This window comes from Onychomys torridus, chromosome 7 (genome assembly GCF_903995425.1).
Source record: "Onychomys torridus chromosome 7, mOncTor1.1, whole genome shotgun sequence".
Lineage (NCBI taxonomy): Eukaryota > Metazoa > Chordata > Mammalia > Rodentia > Cricetidae > Onychomys > Onychomys torridus.
The window spans coordinates 17,324,856-17,347,422 of NC_050449.1; the positions used below are offsets into that span (position 1 = coordinate 17,324,856).

The 22,567-nt window shown below is 41.8% G+C and overlaps 1 protein-coding gene across 5 annotated transcripts in view; it reads right to left on the reverse strand.

Moving 5' to 3' along the window:
* Nucleotides 1-1,329: 1,329 nt before the first annotated feature.
* Nucleotides 1,330-22,567, reverse strand: part of Anln (anillin actin binding protein) — a 63,904-nt gene continuing 42,666 nt past the window's right edge. For 4 of the 5 annotated variants that reach the window (XM_036192135.1, XM_036192138.1, XM_036192136.1 and 1 more), the window contains 6 exons: nt 22,440-22,461; nt 20,008-20,120; nt 11,869-11,955; nt 9,854-9,961; nt 3,116-3,288; nt 1,330-2,615 (listed from right to left, as the gene is read on the reverse strand). In XM_036192135.1, coding sequence (XP_036048028.1) covers nt 2,492-2,615; nt 3,116-3,288; nt 9,854-9,961; nt 11,869-11,955; nt 20,008-20,120; nt 22,440-22,461 — 627 coding nt within the window. In that variant the 3' untranslated portion in view covers nt 1,330-2,491. The remainder of the gene's footprint in view (nt 2,616-3,115; nt 3,289-9,853; nt 9,962-11,868; nt 11,956-20,007; nt 20,121-22,439; nt 22,462-22,567) is intronic. The other variant, XM_036192139.1, reaches the window with a different exon arrangement.

Genomic DNA, 22,567 nt, shown 5'->3' on the forward strand with positions numbered 1-22,567 from the left:
TTGAATCTGAAGTCTATTCTGAGTCAATAGAGTTCAAGCTTGTTTGCTTCAGGGCTGTGAGAAAGTCCTGACTAGCCCATGGAAAGAATATACTATCTACCTAGGCGCAGGCTGCTGATGGCAGCCAGAGGTACATTGAGATAGAAAATGAAACCGCCTGCTCCTTGACGCAAGGCAGGATAGATGGTGGTTGGACGTCTGTGCTGTGCATTGTCTACCTCTGTCCTTCAAGACTACATAAGTTGGCTATGAAATAAACTCGGGGCTGTCCGGCATTGACTGGCAGTCCTCTCAACTCTGTTATGTCTTCATTGTCTCTGCAGTCCGCACACCCTCAACCAGATACCCAGCCGACCCTTGGCAGGCTCCAGCAAACACACACACTTACAAAGTGAAGAAGTGGGTCTGAGAACGAGAGGACATTTCGTCTGTTTGGTCTCTCTTGCATTTCTTTCTTTCTTTCTCTCTCTCTCTCTTTCTTTTTTTTTTGGTTTTTCGAGACAGGGTTTCTCTGTGTAGCTTTGCGCCTTTCCTTGAACTCGCTTTGAACTCGCTTTGTAGACCAGGCTGGCCTAGAACTCACAGAGATCTGCCTGGCTCTGCCTCCCGAGTGCTGGGATTAAAGGTGTGCGCCACCAACGCCGGCTGTCTCTTGCATTTCTGTACCACAGTGGGCAGTGACTGAAAATAAACAGTAGTATGAAGAACCACCTCACCAGTCCTATTCAGTTTGTTCCTTGTTCTAGCTGCTGCTCACTGTCAGTCTCATCCACTGCCTACAGTGCTGGAGTTTCTCTCCGGGTCCTGCCAAGCGTGGCAGTCCTGAAGCCCACTTGTAAAATAATCACTCAGATGCTTATATTACTTATAAACTGTATGGCTGTGGCAGGCTTTTTGCTATCTGTTCTTCTATCTTAAACTAACCCATTTCTATTCATCTATAAGTTTCCATGTGGCTCATGGCTTACCCATATCTTACATCATGCTTCTCCTCCTGGAAGCTGGCAGCATGTCCAGCCTCCGCCTTCCACTTCCCAGAATTCTCCTCTCTCTTTGTCCCACCTATACTTCCTGCCTGCTATTGGCCAATCAGCACTTTATTTATCAATCAATCATCCACAGCAACTGCCTCTCCAAAAACACACTCCATCACCACATTCTGTGAATCCCTGCTCATTTAACACCACCACCAAATACATTCAGTAAGAGACCTTAGGCTAGAGAGGAGAACACGGATGGGTACTGTCAACACAATGCTCCAAGCACAACCAAGACATACCCAGCAATTAGAGCACACACAGCATTTCTTAAATGAATGATTCTTTTGACCAATTACAATTATTTATTTATGTAGGCAGTCATAAAATATTTTTGTGATATACATAAGAAAAACCACATTTAGATGAGTAAGAAATATAATGGCAGGTGATAGGATTTAGTGTTTATAAATGAAACCATCAATAATTAAAGTCAGAGAAGAAATTCAAACTGCATTTAAAAACTACAGCCATGTATTTCAACATTTCTAAATTGCAGGAAGGTATTGGGCTTTGGGGTAATATGGCTTACTATTTTTTCAATGATCTCAAAACACTTCTAGAAACTGTCATAGACGAATATGAAAGGAAAGAAAAAGACAAGCACTTTGGCAAGCAAAGTAGTAGTTCACAGCAGCTTGGTAAAAGTTTAAATCTTTTTATGTAAATGTTCTTCAATTTACATTTGTTCTTATGATAAGAGGAAAAATTAATATGTTAATGAGGAATCCCTAAACTAGGTGAGAAATAACTATTTAATAAAGCTTGAATACTATGAAAATGTGCACCACACTGCATAAATAGGAAAGGAGTGAATGCAAGCCATGTGATTTTTAATGCTTCTATACAAAATACTTAGCTCCAAATATCACATAGTGTCACTCTCTCCACATCTCTTCAGAAAGTAGCCCCAAGTCCATATTAAACTAATAAGCCTTTGTTGTCTTTTCTCATTTCTATCACTAAACATGTTTCTGCAAAACCCTTCGAGAGTGCATTCAGTACTATGGCAACAAGCCATATCATGAGCCATGAATGATCACAACCTTTTTAAAAAACCACTGAGGTTGGAGAAAAAAAAAATCACCAAACCAGAGGTTTCTGTGTGTGACCTACAGGAGACCTTGAGACCTCAAAAGCAAAGCTCCAAAGGACAACTCAGAACTTGATTAAGATTTTTTTTTTTTTGGTCACGAATAACTGGCTAATTAGGTTTCTAGAAAATGAGACTCATGAATTGACTGTTAAATACTTCTGAATGCAAGAGAAACTGGGTGAAGTTTTACATAGAAAATATATAAATACTGCCTAATATGTAGTGAATATTTGCACAGACCCTTTTATATTTAAAGCATAAAATACAACTTGTAAATCTGATGCTCCTAACTATGTCTTCTTAAGACACTTTTTGACACAGCTATCGAAGCCTCTCCATGATGCGGAGTTCCCACACTTTAAGGCTTCCCAACGGGCTTGTAGCAAGCATCAGGCTGCCAGAGGCGAATATCAACCATCACCTGGTTGAGTCTCTGCATCCAGAGATCCCGCTCCTCCTTAGTATCGGCAGAGAGCCAGTTCCTGCGAGGACAAGCAGAGGTCAGTCAGCCTCCCTCCCACCATTCCATGCCCCCACATCCTTGCTAGGAAAACACAAATCCCTACAAACCAAGACAGGAGCCCCACAGGAAGAGCACAACAGAGCACTGTCGCTCTTGGTCTGGTGAACTAACCATAACTCACACTCATTCCTTAGTGTTCTTGATTTTCTTATACACATCCGCGTATCTCTATCCAGCAACAACAGGATGAGTAGACCGTGTCACATTCTAGTCTCCATTCCTCATCACAACCTGCTCACTGAAGACCACCTTCAGGCTTCTCTTGGGCATCTGTGTTGGGCAGTCTTTTTGCTAACCTGGCACAACTAGGGTCATCTGAGAAACGGGAATCCTTTCCTCAAGTTGCTTTTGTTTAGCTTGCTGACCTTCAACCAGACCATCAACAATATCTCCCACAAGCCTAAGAATAAAGCTGGCAATAAAGCTGGTTGACAGAAATAACACAGGACCAGTACATACTTGGTGACACAGAGTGTGTCCCTGCATTGGCTAACAAGAGTCTCTCGGTCGTCTTCTCTTTGTGGTCGGACAGTAATGAATTCCAGAGTGTTGCGTCTTGCACAAAATTCTCTGTTGGCTGGTTCTACCTGATGACTGATACAATTGGCCAGATTTATCCTTCCTATGGGATTCTTTAAAAATAAAATATAGAAAGTATTAGTAGGAAACAAGCAAGGTTATTTAAATCAGTAATCATTAAGCAGTGCTTAAGTTTGCAAAAAGTTAGAAAGTTAATTAAAATTTAATATTAAACAACCAGAAACAAATAGGCATGAAGCAGCCAAGCATGGGAAATGGCTTAGCAACCTGGGACTTCACCAGGCTTGGATCACACACACCCATCTCTGATCAATGAACTTAATAACCCATTGGCAGCCCTAGGACCCTCACCTGCACCAGGCTGCACATATATCTGCTTTAAACAATGGGAACAAGTTTTTTCCTTATCAAACACTTGCTAACAGCCAGTTTCTATTCAAACACAAAAGAAAACAATCCAGGAACTACAGGCAACAGACTGATCTGGCCCACTTGGATTTGGGTGCATGCTCAATAATATAAATCTATGTCCCCATGTAAACTTTTAGGAAACCCCCTATTTATCATCTTATGACTATGTATGCATATGCATATATATACATGTGCACACATTTGAACATGCATTCTCATACATACACTATGCACATCCAAAAGCATTGTATATCATTACAAACCAATATAGAAAAACTCATTTTAGACAACAGAAAGTTCCTCAAAATTTTTAAAACTAGAATTACCATATGATCCATTATAGTCCCATTACAGCAATGGCTCTCAACCTATGGGTCTCAACCCCTTTAGGGATTGAATGACCATTTCTCAGGGGTTGCCTAAGACCATCCTACATACCAAATATTTACATAACAATTCATAACAGTAGCAAAATTACAGTTATGAAGTAGCAATGAAATAATTTTTGGGTGGATGGGGTCACCACAACATAAGAACAGTATTAAAAGGTCACAGCGTTAGGAAAGTTGAGAACCATTGTACTAGGATTAGTGGGATTACTCTGGAAATAAAATCAATGTGTCAAAGAAATCTCATTGCAGAATTATGCACAACAGTTATGATATGGAAAAAACCTAAGGATCCATTAAAATAGGAATTATTTAAAAACTGTGGCATACATATACAATGGGTTCTTGTTCTGCCTTTAAAAAAGAGAACTGTCAGGCTGTGGTGGTGGTGCACGTCTTTAATCCCAGCACTTGGGAGGCAGAGGCAGGCAGATCTCTGATTTCGAGGCCAGCCTGGTCTACAGAGTGAGATCCAGGACAGGCACCAAAACTACACCAAGAAACCCTGTCTTGAAAAACCAAACCAAACCAAAACAAACCCCAGAACTTTGTGATTTGTGAAGGATGAGATAGAATGAAGCTAGAAGATATTATATTAGAGTAACAGAAATAAATCAGATAAATCAGGCACAAGACCCAGCTATACACCACTCCTTGGCATGTGCTCAAAGGACTCAATGTTCTATCCACAGATAGTTGCTCAGCCATGTTCACTGCTGCTTAATTCACAATAATTTGGAAATGGAGACAATACAAATGTCCTTCAACTGGTGAATGAATAATGAAAATGTGGTCCATACATACTATGGAAGACTACTTAGCTGTAAAGATGATGAAATCACAAGACTCACAGACGAATGGATGGAATCAGAAAATATAGAGTGAAGCAATCTAGACCCAGAAAGATAAACACTGTATGTTCTCTCTCTTCTGTGGCTCCTAGCTCTAAATCCAGCTGTGAGCATATGACCTGAAGTAAATACAGAAACCAAGAAAGTAAAAGGGGATGGATCGTGGGAGTGAGGAAAGACCTCCAGACAGAGGAATAGCAGACGCAAGTAACATGAAGGGGGAGGGATCAAATGGCGGGAGGTTTAATTGGGGGTGTGGTGAAGAACAGGTGGGGAAGGAGCATAGACAACACTAAGAATATGGGAAATAACCAGAGAACCATACTATATCTACCTAAAACTGCATGTAATAAATGTTACTGTGTATGTACACATAGACAGACAGAAAGACAGGCAGACAGTTTCAAAGAAGTTATGCCATTTGAAATGCTAACGCCTCTCCCAAAAGCCAGAGACTATCTAACAAAAGCCCCAGTACAAGGCATCTCCTCTGGAGTTGCTGTTCGGGGGAGTCCAAGAGACTTCCTAAAACAACATGGGCTATTGCGGTTGCTCCTGGGTGCCTCACAGAGCTGAAAAGTGAGTCTCCACTGCTGAAGATACCATGGACTCTGGACAAAGGTCTTGGAGGACGTGAACTGGATCTGACCTGAAAACAATCTTTCACAGAACCAGAAAGTGATTTGTAATTAAAAATAAGTTAAAATTTGTATCATGTTTTAAAAAAATTCACTGTTATCTTTTATTTTTGTTGGGTATAAAAATAGAAACTAAATTACCAACTGATGGCCCTTGTCAGCCATTCCATGCATCTAAAAAAAAAAAAAAAATGTACAATACTTTTATGAAAAACTTCAAAAAACAACAGATAGCTTAGCAGTTAAGGGTGCTTATCACTCTTGCAGAGGACCTGGCTTTGGTTCCCAGCACCCACATCATGGGACTCACAGCAGCCAGGGATTCCAATCATCTTCTGGCCTCTTCAGCACCTGGCTGTACGTGGTGCACATACAGTTGAGTAACCAAAGAGTATAATGAACATTCCCCCCAAGTACTTCAGTTTCAACAATTAGGAACACGTATTCAACTTAATTACCTTTTATATACACTATTCTCTTTTCAATAAAAGGACTATTTTACTTCATATGCTCATATGTTTTACGTATTTGCAAAGATAATGAAAAAATGATCTATTACTGGTTGCTAAGATGACAACAGCAATTAAGAAACAAGTGAGCATATTCTGATCCTATGATTCCATCGGGAAGAAATTTATCCTAAGGAAATACATGAATATACACATAAGCATTAAAAATTCAAAACACTACATGACAGTACTGTGGGAGTTCATCAGTAAACAGTGATTTTTCTGCAAATCTTGCAAACTAAACAATACATAATGCTCCTCACTGCACAGGATCTCAAAGGGCAAGTAAGAAGTTGTCAAAGGTTAAAGTCAGAGAGGAAGAGAGAAGGCAAACAGCAGCCAAGGAAACTGTCTTCGCTGGAGCACTGCCAGGGTTAGAAGAAGGTCACACAGATGAATGACCCCGGAAGCCTGGGATTTGTGTTCAAACATGCAAGTCAGTGAACACGAACATAAAGAATGGGGCTGTGACACAGTTCTCTCTGTTCATGTTTGAAAAGCAATGCACACATTCCCAGTGTGCATGTGTGTAAAAGGCAAGGGCCAAGGACACCCCTAATTACCAAAGAGGAACAGATCAGAGGATTTGAATCACTAGTGTTAAGATTTAATGTTGAAGTAAGTAAGTAACAAAGACTGGGTTAGAGATGCAGCCTGAGGGAAGCAGAATAGAAGGCCTGAAAGTAAAAAATGTTCCTGTACTCAGGCCTCAGGCTCACTAAAATAGCCAAGGATGACCTTGAACTCCTGGTACTTCTGTGCCCACTTTCCCAGTGCTGGGACTGCCTGTGAATGCCCAAGGCTTCATGCATGCTAGGCAGGCACTCTACCAACTAAGCTACACCTGTTTCCTATATGGAATTATATCTGATGCACATGACTACCCTTAGACAGGAACTCAGTATGTCCTAGGACAGCCTCAAATGCCTGTTCTCTCAGTCTATTGGGGCTGAAATTACAGATGTGGACCTCATGCTCAACTTAATAAATATGACACACATCAGAAATACTAGTGTGATTGGTGGAGAAAGGAATAACCACTCAACAATGGTGGCACAACTGGTCATCCAGACAGGCGAAAAAATCAGTTCCAGGTAAATTAAAGTACATGACTCCTGTACTCCATGATTTTAGAAGGAATACGGTATAAGAGGAATTTTTCGGACTGCAAGGTAAGAGTGGTCTTTGTTTTGTTTTTTGTTTGTTAAGACAAAAGAAGCACAAGCAAGCGTTGTAACAGACTGACAGATCCAATTTCCTTAACAGTGAGTGAAAGGTTATTTGTGAAAAACACTCAGAAACCCAAAAGGTAAGTCAAACCAAAAACTGCTAAAATGTAATTTCAATTTGCCAAAAAAAAGGATAGAAAAAAAAAAAAGGTAAAAAGTAGATAAAGTTAGTGCCTGATACGGTGGTGCATGCCTGCCATCCCAGAGTTTGAAAAGCAGAAGCAGCGGGTACAGTCTGGGGGCTATGAGGGTATCAAGTTCTAGGACTCTCTGGGTCCCAGAGAAAGACAGAGGGAACTTGGTGAATGTAAGAGAAGTCTATAAGTGGCTGGCTGAGTTACTTTTCTACTCCTGTGACAAAGCACAGAACCGAGGCAACTAATAACAGAAAACTGTTTGGAGGGGAGGGGCTCATGACTCCGCAGGGTAGAGTCTATGACTATCATGACCAGGAGCATGGCAGCAGGCAATCAGGCATGGCACTGGAGCAGTAGCTAAGAGCTTACATCCTCTCATCTCCAAGAGCTAACTAGAAATGACATGGGCTTTTGAAACCTCAAAGTGACACACCTCCAAAAAGGCCACACTTCCTGTCCTAGTTAGGGTTCCTACTGCTGTGATGAAGCACCACGACCAAAACAACTTAGGGGGGAAAGGGTTTATTCAGCCTACCCTTCCATATTACTGTTCATCACTGAAGGAAGTCAGGACAGGAACTCAAATAGGGCTGGAACCCTGAGACAGGGGCTGATGCAGACGCCATGGAGGGGTGCTGCTTACAGGCTTGCTCCCCATAGTTTTCTCAGTCTGCTTTCTTATAAAACCCAGGACCACCAGCCCAGGGATAACACCGCTCACAATAGGCTGTGGCCACTCCATCAATCACTAATTAAGAAAATGCCCTATAACAAGATCTTACGGAGGCATTTTCACAATTAAGGTTCCCTCCTTTCAGATAACTTTAGCTTATATGAAAACCAGCCAGCACATCTCCCAATCCTTCCCAAACAGTTCCATCAACTGGAGACTAAGCATTCAAATATGTGAGCCTACGGGAGGGCCATCTCACTCAAATCATCACAATGGCCGTACCCAGAAGCAAAGATGCTTACTCTAGTAACGAGACAGAAATGACAAAGAACAGTCTGCACAGCCCACTCATACTGACAAAAGTTAGTGCTATATCAAGTGCTCGTGGGAACAGAAAGCTTTTCTAAGAGCACGTAGTGCCAACTGCAGGACTCAACTGTCAACAAAGCTAACGAGAGAGGAAAAGTATGTTCAGTGTGCGCCTGACTCTGATTCACCTACTAAGGCTCAAGTCCTAGCTCCTCTCTACACCTCTGACAGCAACTACAAACTGATTTCAACATCCATGGCATCACTTGAATTCCTAGCAGCAAAGAAAAACCAATTAGATTTGCATAATACTCTGTGCATTCCACATATACACTCTTCGCTGAGAAAGGCCAATCCTGTGATGTGTGGCTTAGATTAATTTCTTCACCTCCCATGACCTTGGCTCCAAAACCATAATAGTTCATGTTCCCCATGTTCTCTATCTTCAACCTCACTGGCCCTATTAAAAGCCACACAAGTGCATTTAAACACAGCAATGTAGAAATCTAAGTGTGCACAAACAGAATAAATCAATTCATTGTGACATACTCTCACAATAGAATCCTACACTTCCAAGGAAAAGGAACAAACTAGGGCAACATTCGCTAACCAAGACTAGCTCTGCATCCCATGCTAACCCCCAAAAGCAAGATGTACAATAATACATATAATGTTTAACAACAACACGCAGTTATAATAACACAACTAAAATGCTATGTGCACCACACTTTTAGCATGGACAATCTCACCAGTAGAAGAGAAAGTCATACAGGAAGCCCCATCTAGACTGGTAACAGGAGTGGACTCTCTATTTAGAGTTGACTATTTTTTTTTTTTATGCTTTCATGAATCTCTTAAATGTTTAGACTATATATTTTTTAAATAATAATTTTAATTAGAGGCTAAAGAAATGGTTCAGTGGTTAAGAGCACTCACTGTTCTTACAGATGACCCAGGTTCAGTTCCTAAAACCCACATGGTGGCTCACAACTCTAGTCGCAGGGGATCTGATGCCCTCTTACTGGCCTCCATGTGCACCAGGCACACATCTGGTGCAGACATACATGCAGGCAACACACTCATACACATAAAATAAATAAATCCTTTCTAAAAATTGATAATTTTAATGACTAATGTAATGCTATTTAGTATAATGTAATGCTGTTTAGCAACTATTAAAAACATTATGTCTATTGCTTTAGGAAGATATCTGGATATCTTCTAAAATAAAAATTAATTATAAAAGTGCTTGTTTGGTTTGAAAAAGACAAATCTATAAGAAGAGTCTGGGGATCCAGGGAAGCAGTGAGTAAGTATACTAATACAAGGCTGAGGCTCAGGCTCCAGCACCAGTTAGGAGGGAATAGGACAAGGAAAATGATTCATAGATGCATATATCATCACTATTTATATTTTGGGTTGTAGGAGGGTACAGAAGGAAATCATGAACAGTAGTTTGTTCATGGAGCACCACAAAGCCCAGCAGGACTAGCTACAGCTTGTCAATTTACCTTTCTCCTCTCATCATCTGGGTAGGTCCAATAGGAGATACAGTTTCCAGAGAGAACACACCATCTTCGATGCCAGGCACCAAAGCCACTAACATCTTCAAATATTGTCTACAAGTCAATTGAAACACTCACATTAGAAAATTAAGAAAAATGTCCATATCTGTGACATTTTTATGTGAAAATCTATTTGTATGAGTTTATTGTATCTTTTAATTCAGTAATGTAAGTCAGATAGTCCCTATCAAAATACATTTAAGAATATCTAGATCAAGCTGGGCATGGTTGCAGGGGTGGGCGGTGGGGGGTGGTGGCACATGCCTTTAATCCCAGTACTCGGGTGGCAGAGGTAGGAGGATCTTTGTGAGTTCAAGGCCAGCCTGGTCTACAGAACGAGATCCAGGAAAGGTGCAAAGCTACACAGAGAAACCCTGTCTCGAAAAACCAAAATAAATAAATAAATAAATAGAAAGAAAAGGAAAAAACAAAACAAAAACAAAAACCTCGGGCTTGGTGCTTGTGGTCACTGTGAGTTCAAGGTCAGCCAGAGCTATTCAGAGACAATTCACAGTGAAAGTGTGAACTTCCAAATGGTTGTCCAAACTGTATAGAAGTTCACTGGGATGTACAGACTTCAGACCTGGTGAACCTCACTATGTGATGTCTATTTTTCAAGGTCTTTATAATGAATTTTTAATTGTTTAAAAAAAGATAAGAGATTGAGTAATGTTTAAAGGATGGTTGGATTATCAAATGCGATCAAACAGTGACAGCAAAAATTATAGCATGGAGCTGAGTGTGTTAGCGCACGCTCTCAGGAGGCCCAGGCAGGCGGACCCCTAGTGAGTTCCAGGATGACTAGTGCTATGGAAGTCTTTCAAAAGGAAAACGAAGCAACCAAACAAGAATACAAGAGAGTGACGGCAAATTGAGATGCCAATGTGTATTCTTTGTGAAAGGATGCCAACATCTCTAGGCAGCTCATGGTAAAATGTCGAAAGAAACCCACCACTTCTGTTTCAAGTGTCAGAAAGAGAAGCAGGTTCAGTCCCCACAGGGTCTTTTCTCAGCAGCATCCACCACCCAACTTGTGTAAGGCAAGATCAGTCTGAGCACTCTCCTGCCTTTTCCCTTCTCATCCCTGCAGACAGGTCACCAGGGCTAGCCTTCTCTCATCCCAGCTGGTCTCTCTCATCTCTCGTGTGGAGTGGCTCAGACTTAAGAGCTAGCCCATCTTTCAGGATTTCTGCTCTCTAGTCTACCTTCCGCACACCAGTCACAGTGTGGTTATTGTCTCTGGTAAAACTCTGTAGTAGGCACTCGTTGGCTTCCGGATGAAGTCCAATCTCTTTAAACTTCTTGGAGCGTTTCTCTGACCACACACAGTCTTCTCCTCACTCCCCCTCGGTCCCCAGGCTAGGCCTTTACTACCCTGAAATACCCAGCACTCTCTCCTCCTTCCCAGGACACTGCTGGCTTACTGAGCAGGTTAGGAGTTAGTACCCAGCGGCTTCTGCCCTCAGCTCACAGCAGTGTGCCCTACGCTGTCTCCTGTAAGAAGACAGCTCTGGTTGGCTCACTTCCTTCCTCCACACTAAACTCAGCTCTTCCTGGGCCAGCAAGATGGTGGCCCTTACTGGCAGCCTCATGACTTAAGTTTGACCCTAGAGCCACATGGTAGAGAATCAATCTCTGCAAGTTGTTTTCTGACTTCCACAAACACACTAGAATACATGTGCACCTCCCAAATAAATAAGTATAATTAAAAATTTTAGGGGTTGGGGATTTAGCTCAGTGGAAGAGCGCTTGCCTAGCAAGAGCAAGGCCCTGGGTTCGATCCTCAGCTAAAAAAAAAAAAGAAAAGAAAAGCTCTCGCAAGTAGAGAGACCCTTTTCTGTGTTGACTGTACCCCAACATCAGCAGTGAGAGGCCTAGAGGGAAAGGCAGCAGTCCTTACAGAACCAATTGACCACGTAATCACACAGGCTCTCTTCCTGCAGGGGATGGATGGTACTCACTAGGAAACCTTTCTCCTCAACACTTGAATTCACTTGACAGCTGATTTTTAAACAGATATGACCTTCCAAAGGAGCTAAAAAAGGTACCTGTGAAGAAAATGGGGAAATTATTTGTAAAATCATTCCAAAGTGTGATATTTCTTGACAGATCATGAACACAGAACACTACCTTGAAAATAAATCATACTCTAAAGCTGTAGCATAAAAGAGCCACTGGTTCCTTAGCAACAGATAGTTTTAATTAGAGAATAAATTCACTCAAGGCAGAATTCTACAAAAACAAAAGTCCCAAGCTCCAGATAAATGAGAAAAGAAAGAATAAGAGCTGCTGACTCCTTTTCAGAAGGAGACACTCAGGAGGAGTCTGGGTAGACTGTGACTCTCCTGAAATTGTAAGGGCTGTGAATACAACATCATCAAAAAGAACACCTGGATGAATCATACTTCCCAGTTTCACGAATTAATTCAAAGCTTCAATAATGGGACAGTATGACAGCAGCAGAGAGACAGAAACCCAGACAATGGAGCAGGACTGAGAGCCAGGCAAGGGCTGAAGATGTGGCAGAGGACCTGGGTAGCATGCACAAGGCTGGACTCGATCTGCAGTACTAAAGAGAGACCAGAAATAAGCCCACACAGGGATATGCAATTACTTTCTGTTGCTCTTTTGCCGATTACTTCTTGAAAACCCTGCCAAGACTAGCCTAAGAAATAGAGCAGTCTTGAATAAATGGTATTGAGAAAACTGGACATTCACATGCAAAAGTGTGGGGCTGGTGTCTTCACTGGGCTCGGAGGGAAACGGATGTACTTCATCCTACATGTCTAGTCACAGTCCCTTACTGAGGGCAGGCGGGGCAGGTCCTAGGGGCAGGAAGGAGTGCTGCTCACTAGCTTGCTCAGCCTTCTGTCTTATACACCCAGGACTAGCTGCTTAGTAGTGACACCGCCCTTCACATCAATCAAGAAAAGGCCCACAGGCCTGCCCACAAGCTAATCTGGGGGAACTATTTCCTCAATTGAGGTTTCTTTTCTTTCTTTCTTTTTTTTTTTTTTTTTTTTTTTTTCGAGATGGGGTTTCTCTGTGTAGCTTTGGAGCCTTTCCTGGAACTCACTCTGGAGCCTAGGCTGGCCTTGAACTCACAGAGATCTGCCTACCTCCGCCTCCCGAGTGCTGAGATTAAAGGCGTGTGTCACCACCACCCGACTTCAATTGAGGTTTCTTAATCTCAAATGATTCTAGCTTTTGTCAAGTTGGAAAAAACCAAACAAACCACTGAGCAGGACAGCTCGACCTTGACCTCGTAACATACATAAAAGTTAGCCCAGAGTAGATTATAACTTAAATATGAGAGCTATCATCACCAACGTATCTTAGAAGAAAACATAGAAGTTTCATGATCATAGATATAGCAATGAACTGTCAGATATGATATAAGAAGCACAAGAAACATGAAAATAAAAGAGGTTTCATCAAAATTAAAGGCCTTTCAGAAGAGAGGTTCCTCAGAAATCAAAAACGAAGTCCAGAGACTCCTAACTGTCAAAATACAGACCGCTGAATGAAGATGAGGGGCTACTGTGACGGGTAGGGTGCAGTGTGCTAACTTCGGGGTCACGATTTATGTTTTTAATTTTTCCTGAAATAGAAGAAAACTAAAATTTACGGACCTACGTGCCAACTAAAAATATTTCCCTCAAACACACAATTATACCCCAAGAGAACAAAAGGGGCCTGACAATAATTACTCTGAGGATGATACACTTATTTTTTTAAAGCTGCTCTAAAATACACCTAACACAGAGCTCTGTTCATGATAGCACTCATTCAACGCTTGTGACATTTTACTTTGGAGTGCATACCTAAAGTCAGTCAGCCTGACATAGAAATGGCTTAGACCTAACAGTGACAGCCAGCACACTACTCCAGCTGCAGGAGTGCTGTTTAGTTTATGTGAACAAGGTGCAAACCACCATCTATTCCTACACCGGGTGGTGACTCTTCACTCTTTACTGCAGCTGCTATACTAACCCTGGAAAAATAATACCCTCAAAATTATTCCCAAATTCTGTTTACCACATTTATCCTACTGTATGTTTGAAAGATTTATACAATTAAGTGCCCAGAATTCCACTTCTAATTTAGAGATGAAAACTTACAAAAAGTTTTTTTTTTGTCTTTAATCCCAGCACTAGGGAGGCAGAGACAGACAGATCTCTGTGAGTTCGAGGCCAGCCTGGACTACAGAGTGAGTTCCAGGAAAGGTGCAAAGCTACACAGAGAAACCCTGTCTCGAAAGAAAACAAAAAAACAAAACCAAAACCAAACAAAAAAAACCAATAAAGAACCCCCCCCCCAAAAAAAATTGGGTAAACAACAACAACAACAACAAAAACTAACTGCTGTTTGGAACACGTGGAGACCATTACAGAAAACTACTCCAACCAAAGTGAGCTGTGGAGCCCTGGCCTAGCAGATGCATCTATCGACAAGCCAACTCCCGCTCCTACGGCTCGGGCAACATGTGGAAGAGGGTAAGAGCCAGAGGACCAGGGAGTTCGCAGTAAGATGTGCCTGTCTCCTAGGAACATCGGATGCTAAACCCAGAAAGGGAAAGCTTCACCAACATGACTGCCTACTAAAGAGGCCATGAATTTGAAAAAGAGCAAGAACAGGGTATATGTAAGAGTCTGAAGAAAGGAAAGAGAAGGGAGAAATTATGTAACTACATTACAATCTCAAAAATAAAATAAAAAAGACATCAAAATTTGTTTCCCAGTCTTTGAGCTAAGATGAAGACATCAAAGCAGTGTAAAAGCAGACAGACGGGAAGTACTGAATTCCAGAAGATGTGTGCCTCTGCAGGGGAAGTACTAATTCCAGATGTGTGCCTCTGCACGGGAAGTACTAATTCCGGAAGATGTGTGCCTTCCGCACGGGAAGTACTGAATTCCAGAAGATGTGTGCCTCCGCACAGGAAGTACTAATTCTGGAAGATGTGTGCCTCCGCACGGGAAGTACTGAATTCCAGAAGATGTGTGCCTCCGCACAGGAAGTACTAATTCTGGAAGATGTGTGCCTCCGCACGGGAAGTACTGAATTCCAGATGTGTGCCTCTGCTAGGCGAGCAAAACCAGGGACCACCTTACCCCAGGCAAGGCCCAAGCAGAGATGCAGGACTCCCATTTACAGTGCATTGTGTAGTCAAAGGACAAACTTTAGTAGCTGAGGGGGCTGTGGGTGAGTGGCCTACTCACCAGACTTCCCTGCCTACCCGCATCTTACTTAGTACACACTAGCGGAGGACAGGCTGGAGATCAGAGGGTCTAGCTCATTTGAGGTGATAGAGCTTTCCTGGAGATCAGAGTGTGGAGCTAGGCACTAGAGGCCAGGCAGTGGTGCACACCTTTAATCTCAGCACTTGTGAGGAAGAAACAGGAGGAGGTATGGCTGGGTGAAGAGAGGAACTGATGAGGCAGGGTGGAGGATCCTAGAGGTAACAAGTCTCTAGTGGCTGCTGCTCTGCTTCTCTGATCTCTCAGCCTTCACCCTGATGTCTGCTGACTCTGGGTTTTCATTATTAAGATCAATTAGAATTTGTGCTACACCCATTCTCAAGGTATCTGAAAGAAAAACTGAAGCAGAACTACTCAAAAGCCAAACCTCAATTTTAGATACTCTGGATGCTGAGACAAGAGGAACGTCAAGTTTGAGGCCAGCCTAGGCTACATAATAAGTTCAAGAGCAGCTGAGGTAACCAGTTTCACAAAAGGAAGAAGAGAGCAAGCGCAGAAGGAGGAACAGGAAGCTCAGGTTAGCTGAGGCCTGGGAGCTCAGCCCACACTCACTTGTGTCTATGCTTTTAGAGGGAAAGACGCTAAGATCTGGCAACTGCAAGACCCGCCACCCGACCTGAGGCTCAGGAGAGCCCACTGAATTGAAGCTTGCGCGGCTGCCCTTGCCAGGAGACCAAGAAGGCCCTGTCCAACGTGTCATCACTGAAAAAGAGAACACTGGGCATCTAATGGAGGCCCACGGGGAGGGCATGACATGATGACCTACTCTGGGAATGCATGACCCCTGAAGAGCGAAGATTAGACATTCCGGAAGGTCCCTGATGAACTCTGATGGAGTGTTTATGGTTTATTTTTTAAGCTTTTTTTTTTTTTTACACTGACTGTGTAATTTATCCACATTTGTGTGACATTAAAGGCAAATGAACAAGAATAGAAAATACCTGTTAGATTAGCTAACAAACATGCTACAACAGGCTGTCTCTAAGACATGAACTTGAAGCAGACGGACAAGGGGAAGGGGAGGCAGAGAGCACAACCACAAGCCCCTCTGACAACGTTTATATCAGACAACACAAACTAAGACCAAGAGGACCAGAGGCAGCTGTGGTCTCCTAGTCCTGTGGCTCCAGCATTTAGGAGGCTGAGGTAGAAGTTTGCAACAAATCTGAGGTCGGTTTGGACTACATGAGAAGACCCTCAGAAAAGAAAAACAAATTAGGGGCTGGAGAGAGGGCTCCGAGTTGTTACAAGCACTGGGTGCTCTTCCAGAGGACTGGAGTTCAATTCCCAGCACCCACATGGCAGCTCACAAATATCTGTAACAAGTTCCGGTGGATCTAATTCCCACACAGACCTACATGTAGGCCAAACATAAATGCACATGAAATAAAAATAAATTATTAAAAAAAGAAAAACAAATCTAAAACAATAAAGATCAGAACAATTCATCAGAAAGTTTAAAATATACGATGCAAAAATTGACAAAATGGGTGAAAGGTACCTACTATGCACGAGTCCCTCAGTTTGAATCCCAGTACCTTATACACACACACACACACACACACACACACACACACACACACACACATATTCACTCTCTCACTCAGACAAAACAAAAATTTAAACATCTAAAACTAAAACTACATTACTCCTACTAATTAAAAGTTTGATAGATATTTTCTTCCAAATTAAAGCATGGGTTACCATTTAGCATGGAAATACCCATTCATATAAGAAAGATTAAATCTTACTAACACATAAGATGAAAATGTTCTTGCCCTCATCTGTTTAGCATGAGTCTCTTTTTAAGACATCCTCACTTCACTGATGATTAAGATATATAAACTGGGGGTTGGGGATTTAGCTCAGTGGTAGAGCGCTTGCCTAGCAAGCACAAGGCCCTGGGTTCTGTCCTCAGCCCTGAAAAAAAAAAAAAAAAGAAAAGAAAAGAGAAGAAATATAAACTGTAACCTAGAGCCAGGATAACTAATGCAATTCACCATGCACTGGCATATTTTAGAGGGAGAGGGAGACATAGCTACACAGGTCAAAAGGCATACACTGGATTTCTTCAAGGAGATAAGAATGCCTAATCAGCCAGTCTTGGTGCACACCTTTGATCCCAGCACTTGGTAAGCAGAGGCAGGTGGATAACTGTGAGTTCAAGGCCAGCCTGGTCTATATAGAGTTCCCAGCCAGCCAGGGCTGCACAGAAAGACCCTAAGGAAAAAAAGCCTAATCACTCTACTTCTCAGCTCAAAGTCATGTCAGTCTATAATTGTCTCACTTTGTTACTGTTTTCTCTAAAACTACTTGAACTGACATTTCCTAAAGGAAATCTCTCTATCTATAGCTAAGAGGCTCCTTCAAGTCAGCTGAGCTTTGGAACATCCTTTTTCCACAAAAGTATAAAAATGAGAATTCTGGATTTCATTGAAATAAGGGGTTTATGTCTGCAACTGACTGAGATTCATCATTTAAGTTGCCAGGATTCAGCATTTAAATTAGGTTTCAGCTCAAACAACACAGAAATAAATCCACACTTGTGGTTCTGGGGATCTAACGCTCTCCTTGCGGCCTCTGCAGGAACCAGGGACACATGGTACACATATAGCATAGCCCAAACACCCATACACATAAAAACAGTTTTAAATGATCACACCAATAGTTCTTTTAGTATACCAGAAGTCAGAATAATTTTAGCCTTAAACTTAGTTATTAATTTTCTATTTTAACTAGTACTCAGAAAAATAATCAATATGAAAGTGAATATAGATTTCAAAAAATTATAAAATGTGGGCTGGGAATGGAGCTCAGTTGGTAGAGTGCTTGTCTAGCTGCATGAGGTGCTAGGTTTGATTCCCAGCACCCAATATCTGGCCAAGAAGACCAATGGCTGTGATCCCAGAACTTAGAAGGTTGATGGATCAGAAACTGAAAGTCATCTTTTGCTACATAGTAAGTTCGAATCTAGCCAAGGATAAATAAAACTGTCTTAAAAAAAAAAAAAAAAAAAAAAAAAGCCGGGCAGTGGTGGCACACGCCTTTAGTCCCAGCACTCAGGAGACAGAGGCAGGCAGATCTCTCTGTCTAGTCCAGCCTGGTCTACAGAGCAAGTTCCAGGACAGCCAGAGCTGTTGCAAAGAGACATCCTGTCTCAAAAAACAAAGCAAGACAAAACAACAACAAAAATCACAAATGGTAGAAAGTGTATAGAGAAAATTCTAAAGCAAACCTATAAAAAAATTGAGAAAATTTAAAGAAAACTATAAAGAATTATAAAAGATAAAAAGGATGCCCATATATACATACATATATCTTTCTCTCTATATGAGCCCACAGAATGAATTTTTTGTCTCTACATAGATATTGTCAATTATTCAAGTAAACCAAAAATATACAGGAGTGGTTATTGAGACAAACACACACGGATCAAAAAATAAAAATTAGTTATTGTTTTGAACAGGACATTAGGTTTTTTAAATTATTAAATTCAATTTATTTATCAGAACATATATTTAACCAGCAGCTTTAACATAACATGATTAAGAAATAATACAGGCAGAAATGATTTCTTAAGCACATTAATTTTAAGTAAAGAAAATAAAGCAACCTTTTCCTGGAACAAATAGCCCAGTGCCTCCTGCTCTCTTACATCAAAATTTATCTAAAATAAACAAAAAAGAAAAAAAGAAAACAAAAAAATCCAGTATCATTCAATGTGTTAATACTGTAATTAATTAGTTAATTACTAAATAAAAGTTACATACAATTTTAGATATTAGCATGTTCAAATATTTTTGTGTTAACAGTAGTCAAAATTAAACATGGCCAGCACTTTGTCTATCAACCGAAAATAATACTTTCCTAGTTTTAATGTTAGACTGGCTCATATTAATCTAATATTCCCTATGGGGAAAAATAAGATCTGAGAAACGAGGTGACTTTGCTCAGAGTGAAGAAGTTACCAGCTCAGCAGGCAAGAGCAGCGAGGTCCACCTGCAGTGCAGCAGGGGACACTCAATCACAAGCGGCACATGACAGAAGCCACGCCTTCTTCATGCAGTTCACCTCTATGCTCTGAGTAATACAAAATACCCAAAGACAGCATGTTGTCTCCACACGTGGAAGATGTGTTTACAAGTCAATCTGAATGTCAACATGATTACCAGAGATGGAGAAGGGAGACAGGAAAGGCAGGAGTGGAGGAGGCTGAAGGTCAAGAAGTGCCACAACACTGTCTGGCCAGGCAGGACTACCCACGCTGGTAGTCAGCCATTCAGAGGTAGAGAGAGGAAGATCAGGAGCTCTGTCAGCCTTGGCTACACATAACAAGATTGAAGATAGCCTGGGCTACAGACCTTAAGTCAAATAAATAAATCTGAAGCACTAAATCTAGGAAGGAAGTATGGGAAAGGAATCTCTTACATTAGAGAGATATGGCTGGCACATGCCTATAATCCCAACAGTGAGAGGTTAAGGCAGGGGGACTGAGGAAGTCCAAGGCTAGCCTTGGCTACACAGCAAGTTTCAGGCTAGCCTCAATGACACAAAAGACCTTGTCCTATAAAATATGAAAACCTAAATCCATAACATATTGAATTTTTTAAAAATATAAACAACATTTAAATGCAAGACACAATATGTTAGTCAGATCTGTCACAGAAACCAGTATAGACCCAAGATTTATATATAGTATTAATATACCAAACACTCCAACATATATCACTCACGTATACCCCCAGCTACTAAAATGTACAATTTTAAACATTTGAAAGTATTAGGGAATTTCTATAGACTAATGTTTTTAAGTGTAATACAGTCGTAAGAACAGTGAGTTACCTTGTCCAAAGCAAACTTAGTGTCTCCGACGGAAGATAAGGACAGTGTGTGAGATCCAACCAGGGCAAAGTTGCTGGTACGCACAGCACTGAGACCTCCCGGACTGGCCATCACTGCAGAGAAACGGAGCCAAATTTAGTTCAGTTGGCTTTCTAAGTTTGAGTAGGAGTGGCCCATAGGCTCATGTTCAAGGCTCAGTCCTCAGCTGATACATCATTTGGGGGAAGAACTGGGCGGGGTGGCCTTACTGTGTCCTCTCACTGGGGGAGATGTCTCACTAGGGGTGGGATTCAAGGTGTCAAAAGTCCATGCCAAACCCAGTCTCAATCTCTCTCAACCCCGCCCCTGAGACAGACAGACAGACAGACAGACAGACAGACACACAGACACACACACACACACACACACACACACACACACACACACCTGGGCTGCATGTGGATCAGAATGTAAAGCCTTCAGATAACGGACTCTGAAACTGTAAGCAAGTCCCCAATTAAACGCTGTCTTTTCTAGGAGTTGCTTTCTTCACAGTGTCTCTTCACAGCAAGAGAGCAGTGACTAAGACACTAACTAATAAGCAATGACTCCTCACCATCCACATGAATGAAGTCAAACTGCCAGAGACTCTGCCTCATTTTCCTTTTCAGTCTGTCCCTTTTGTTTGTCTTTTGAGACAGGGACGAATCACCCCTTTGGCCAGGCAGGCCTGGAACTACAAGACAGCCCGGAATGGCCAAGAAAGTACAACAATCCTCTTGCTTCTGCTCTTCAAGCATCGATGTCATTCACAAGTATGAGGCTCCATGCCTAGTGTCCTCCAGTTTTACATGTGTGTGTGTGTGTGTGTGTGTGCATGTGCAGTCTTGTGAGATCAAGAGAACATTTGGTGAGTCGTTCTGTCCTGCCGTGTTGTAGCATGCAGGATCAAACTCAGATGGTAAGGCTTACATACAAGCATCTACCAGCTCAGTCATTTCACTGTCTGGAAAATCAAAGATCAAGCTTTCCTAATGAAAGAAAACTATTTAAAAGATTATTTTTAAATGAGATATAGGCACTTCTTAACATTTGATAAAGTTATGTTTTTAATGACAGAGAACCTAAAATTTTCCACATAAATGAAGCAATTTCCCTGCAAAAAATATAGAAAAGTTGGCAAGCTAGATGGCTCAGCAGGTGAAGGCATTTGCTTAGCCAAACCTAATGGCTCAAGTTCAATCCCTGGAATCCACATGGTGTAAGAGAACTCACTCTGACCCACACATGTGCAAGCAGTAAATAAAGTGACAAGAAAATGGAGAAGACTCCCTTCCTATTGGCAATCTTGAGTGACTCCACAGATTAGAGAACATCCACCTTGTTGGAGGTAAATGGGGCCAGTGCTGTCACAATCCAAGGGAGGAGGGACTGGACCTGCTGTGACTGAACCTACCAGGCTGAGCTGAATCCCCAGGGAGTCCTTGCCCTGGACAAGATGGAAATGGGGGGTTGGGTTGAAGGGAGGGCAGGAGGAGAGAGGAAGGGGAATCCATGGCTGATATGTAAAATTAAATTATTGAAAAAAAACCAAAAAACCAAAAACAAAACCGGGGTTGGGGATTTAGCTCAGTGGTAGAGCGCTTGCCTAGCAATCGAAAGGCCCTGGGTTTGGTACTTAGCTCTGGAAAAAAGGAAACAACAACCAAAAAACAAACAAACAAAAAAAACCCAATCCACTTTGAAAACCTGAGCCTAAATTCATTTAAAAAGACTTTCATTCATCACTAGCACCCCACTCCCAGTGACCTAGAGAGATGCTTTGGTGACGTGTTATAATGCTAGTTGAAATCAGTATAGTTAAAAGAAGCAAACTCTATGGTGTTGATAATAAAAAAGAGACGTAGAGTGAAGAATAAGACTGCTTGCTGGAATTACCAAGTGACTAGCACTGACTGCTCCAATCTGAAAAGCCCTGACCATCAGCTTATACTGCTGCCCGACAAGGCTGCAAATAAGACAGACGTGCTAGTAATACACGGTTTTAAAAGTCCACGAAGGAAACCTTTTCCTGGGCTTGAGGAATGGCGCAGCAGTTACGAATGCTTGGTGCTCTTGCAGCGGACCAGAGGTCAGTTTCCAGTGCTTATTAAGGGGTAGCTCACAACTGCCTTGAACTCTAGCTCCAGGAAATCCAACATCCTCCATAGGGTCCTGCACTGCACACGCAGGTGTACACACACACACACACACACACACACACACACACACACACACACAAAACATAAAAATGATTTGAGGGCTGGGGAGATGGCTCAGAGGTTAAGAGCACTGACTGTTTTTCCAGAGGTCGTGAGTTCAATTCCCAGCAACCACATGGTGGTTCACAACCATCTGTAATGAGAGCTGGCGCCCTCTTCTGTATACATAATAAATAGTTTAGATCCACTCACCTGAAGAATGAAGGTTGCTTTTCTAACAAAAAGAAGGGGTGAAGAAGATACATTAATTATCTATTATTTAGTATGCAAATTTAACTGTTAAGTACAAATTTTAACACAAGGACTACGGTGGAGAAAAC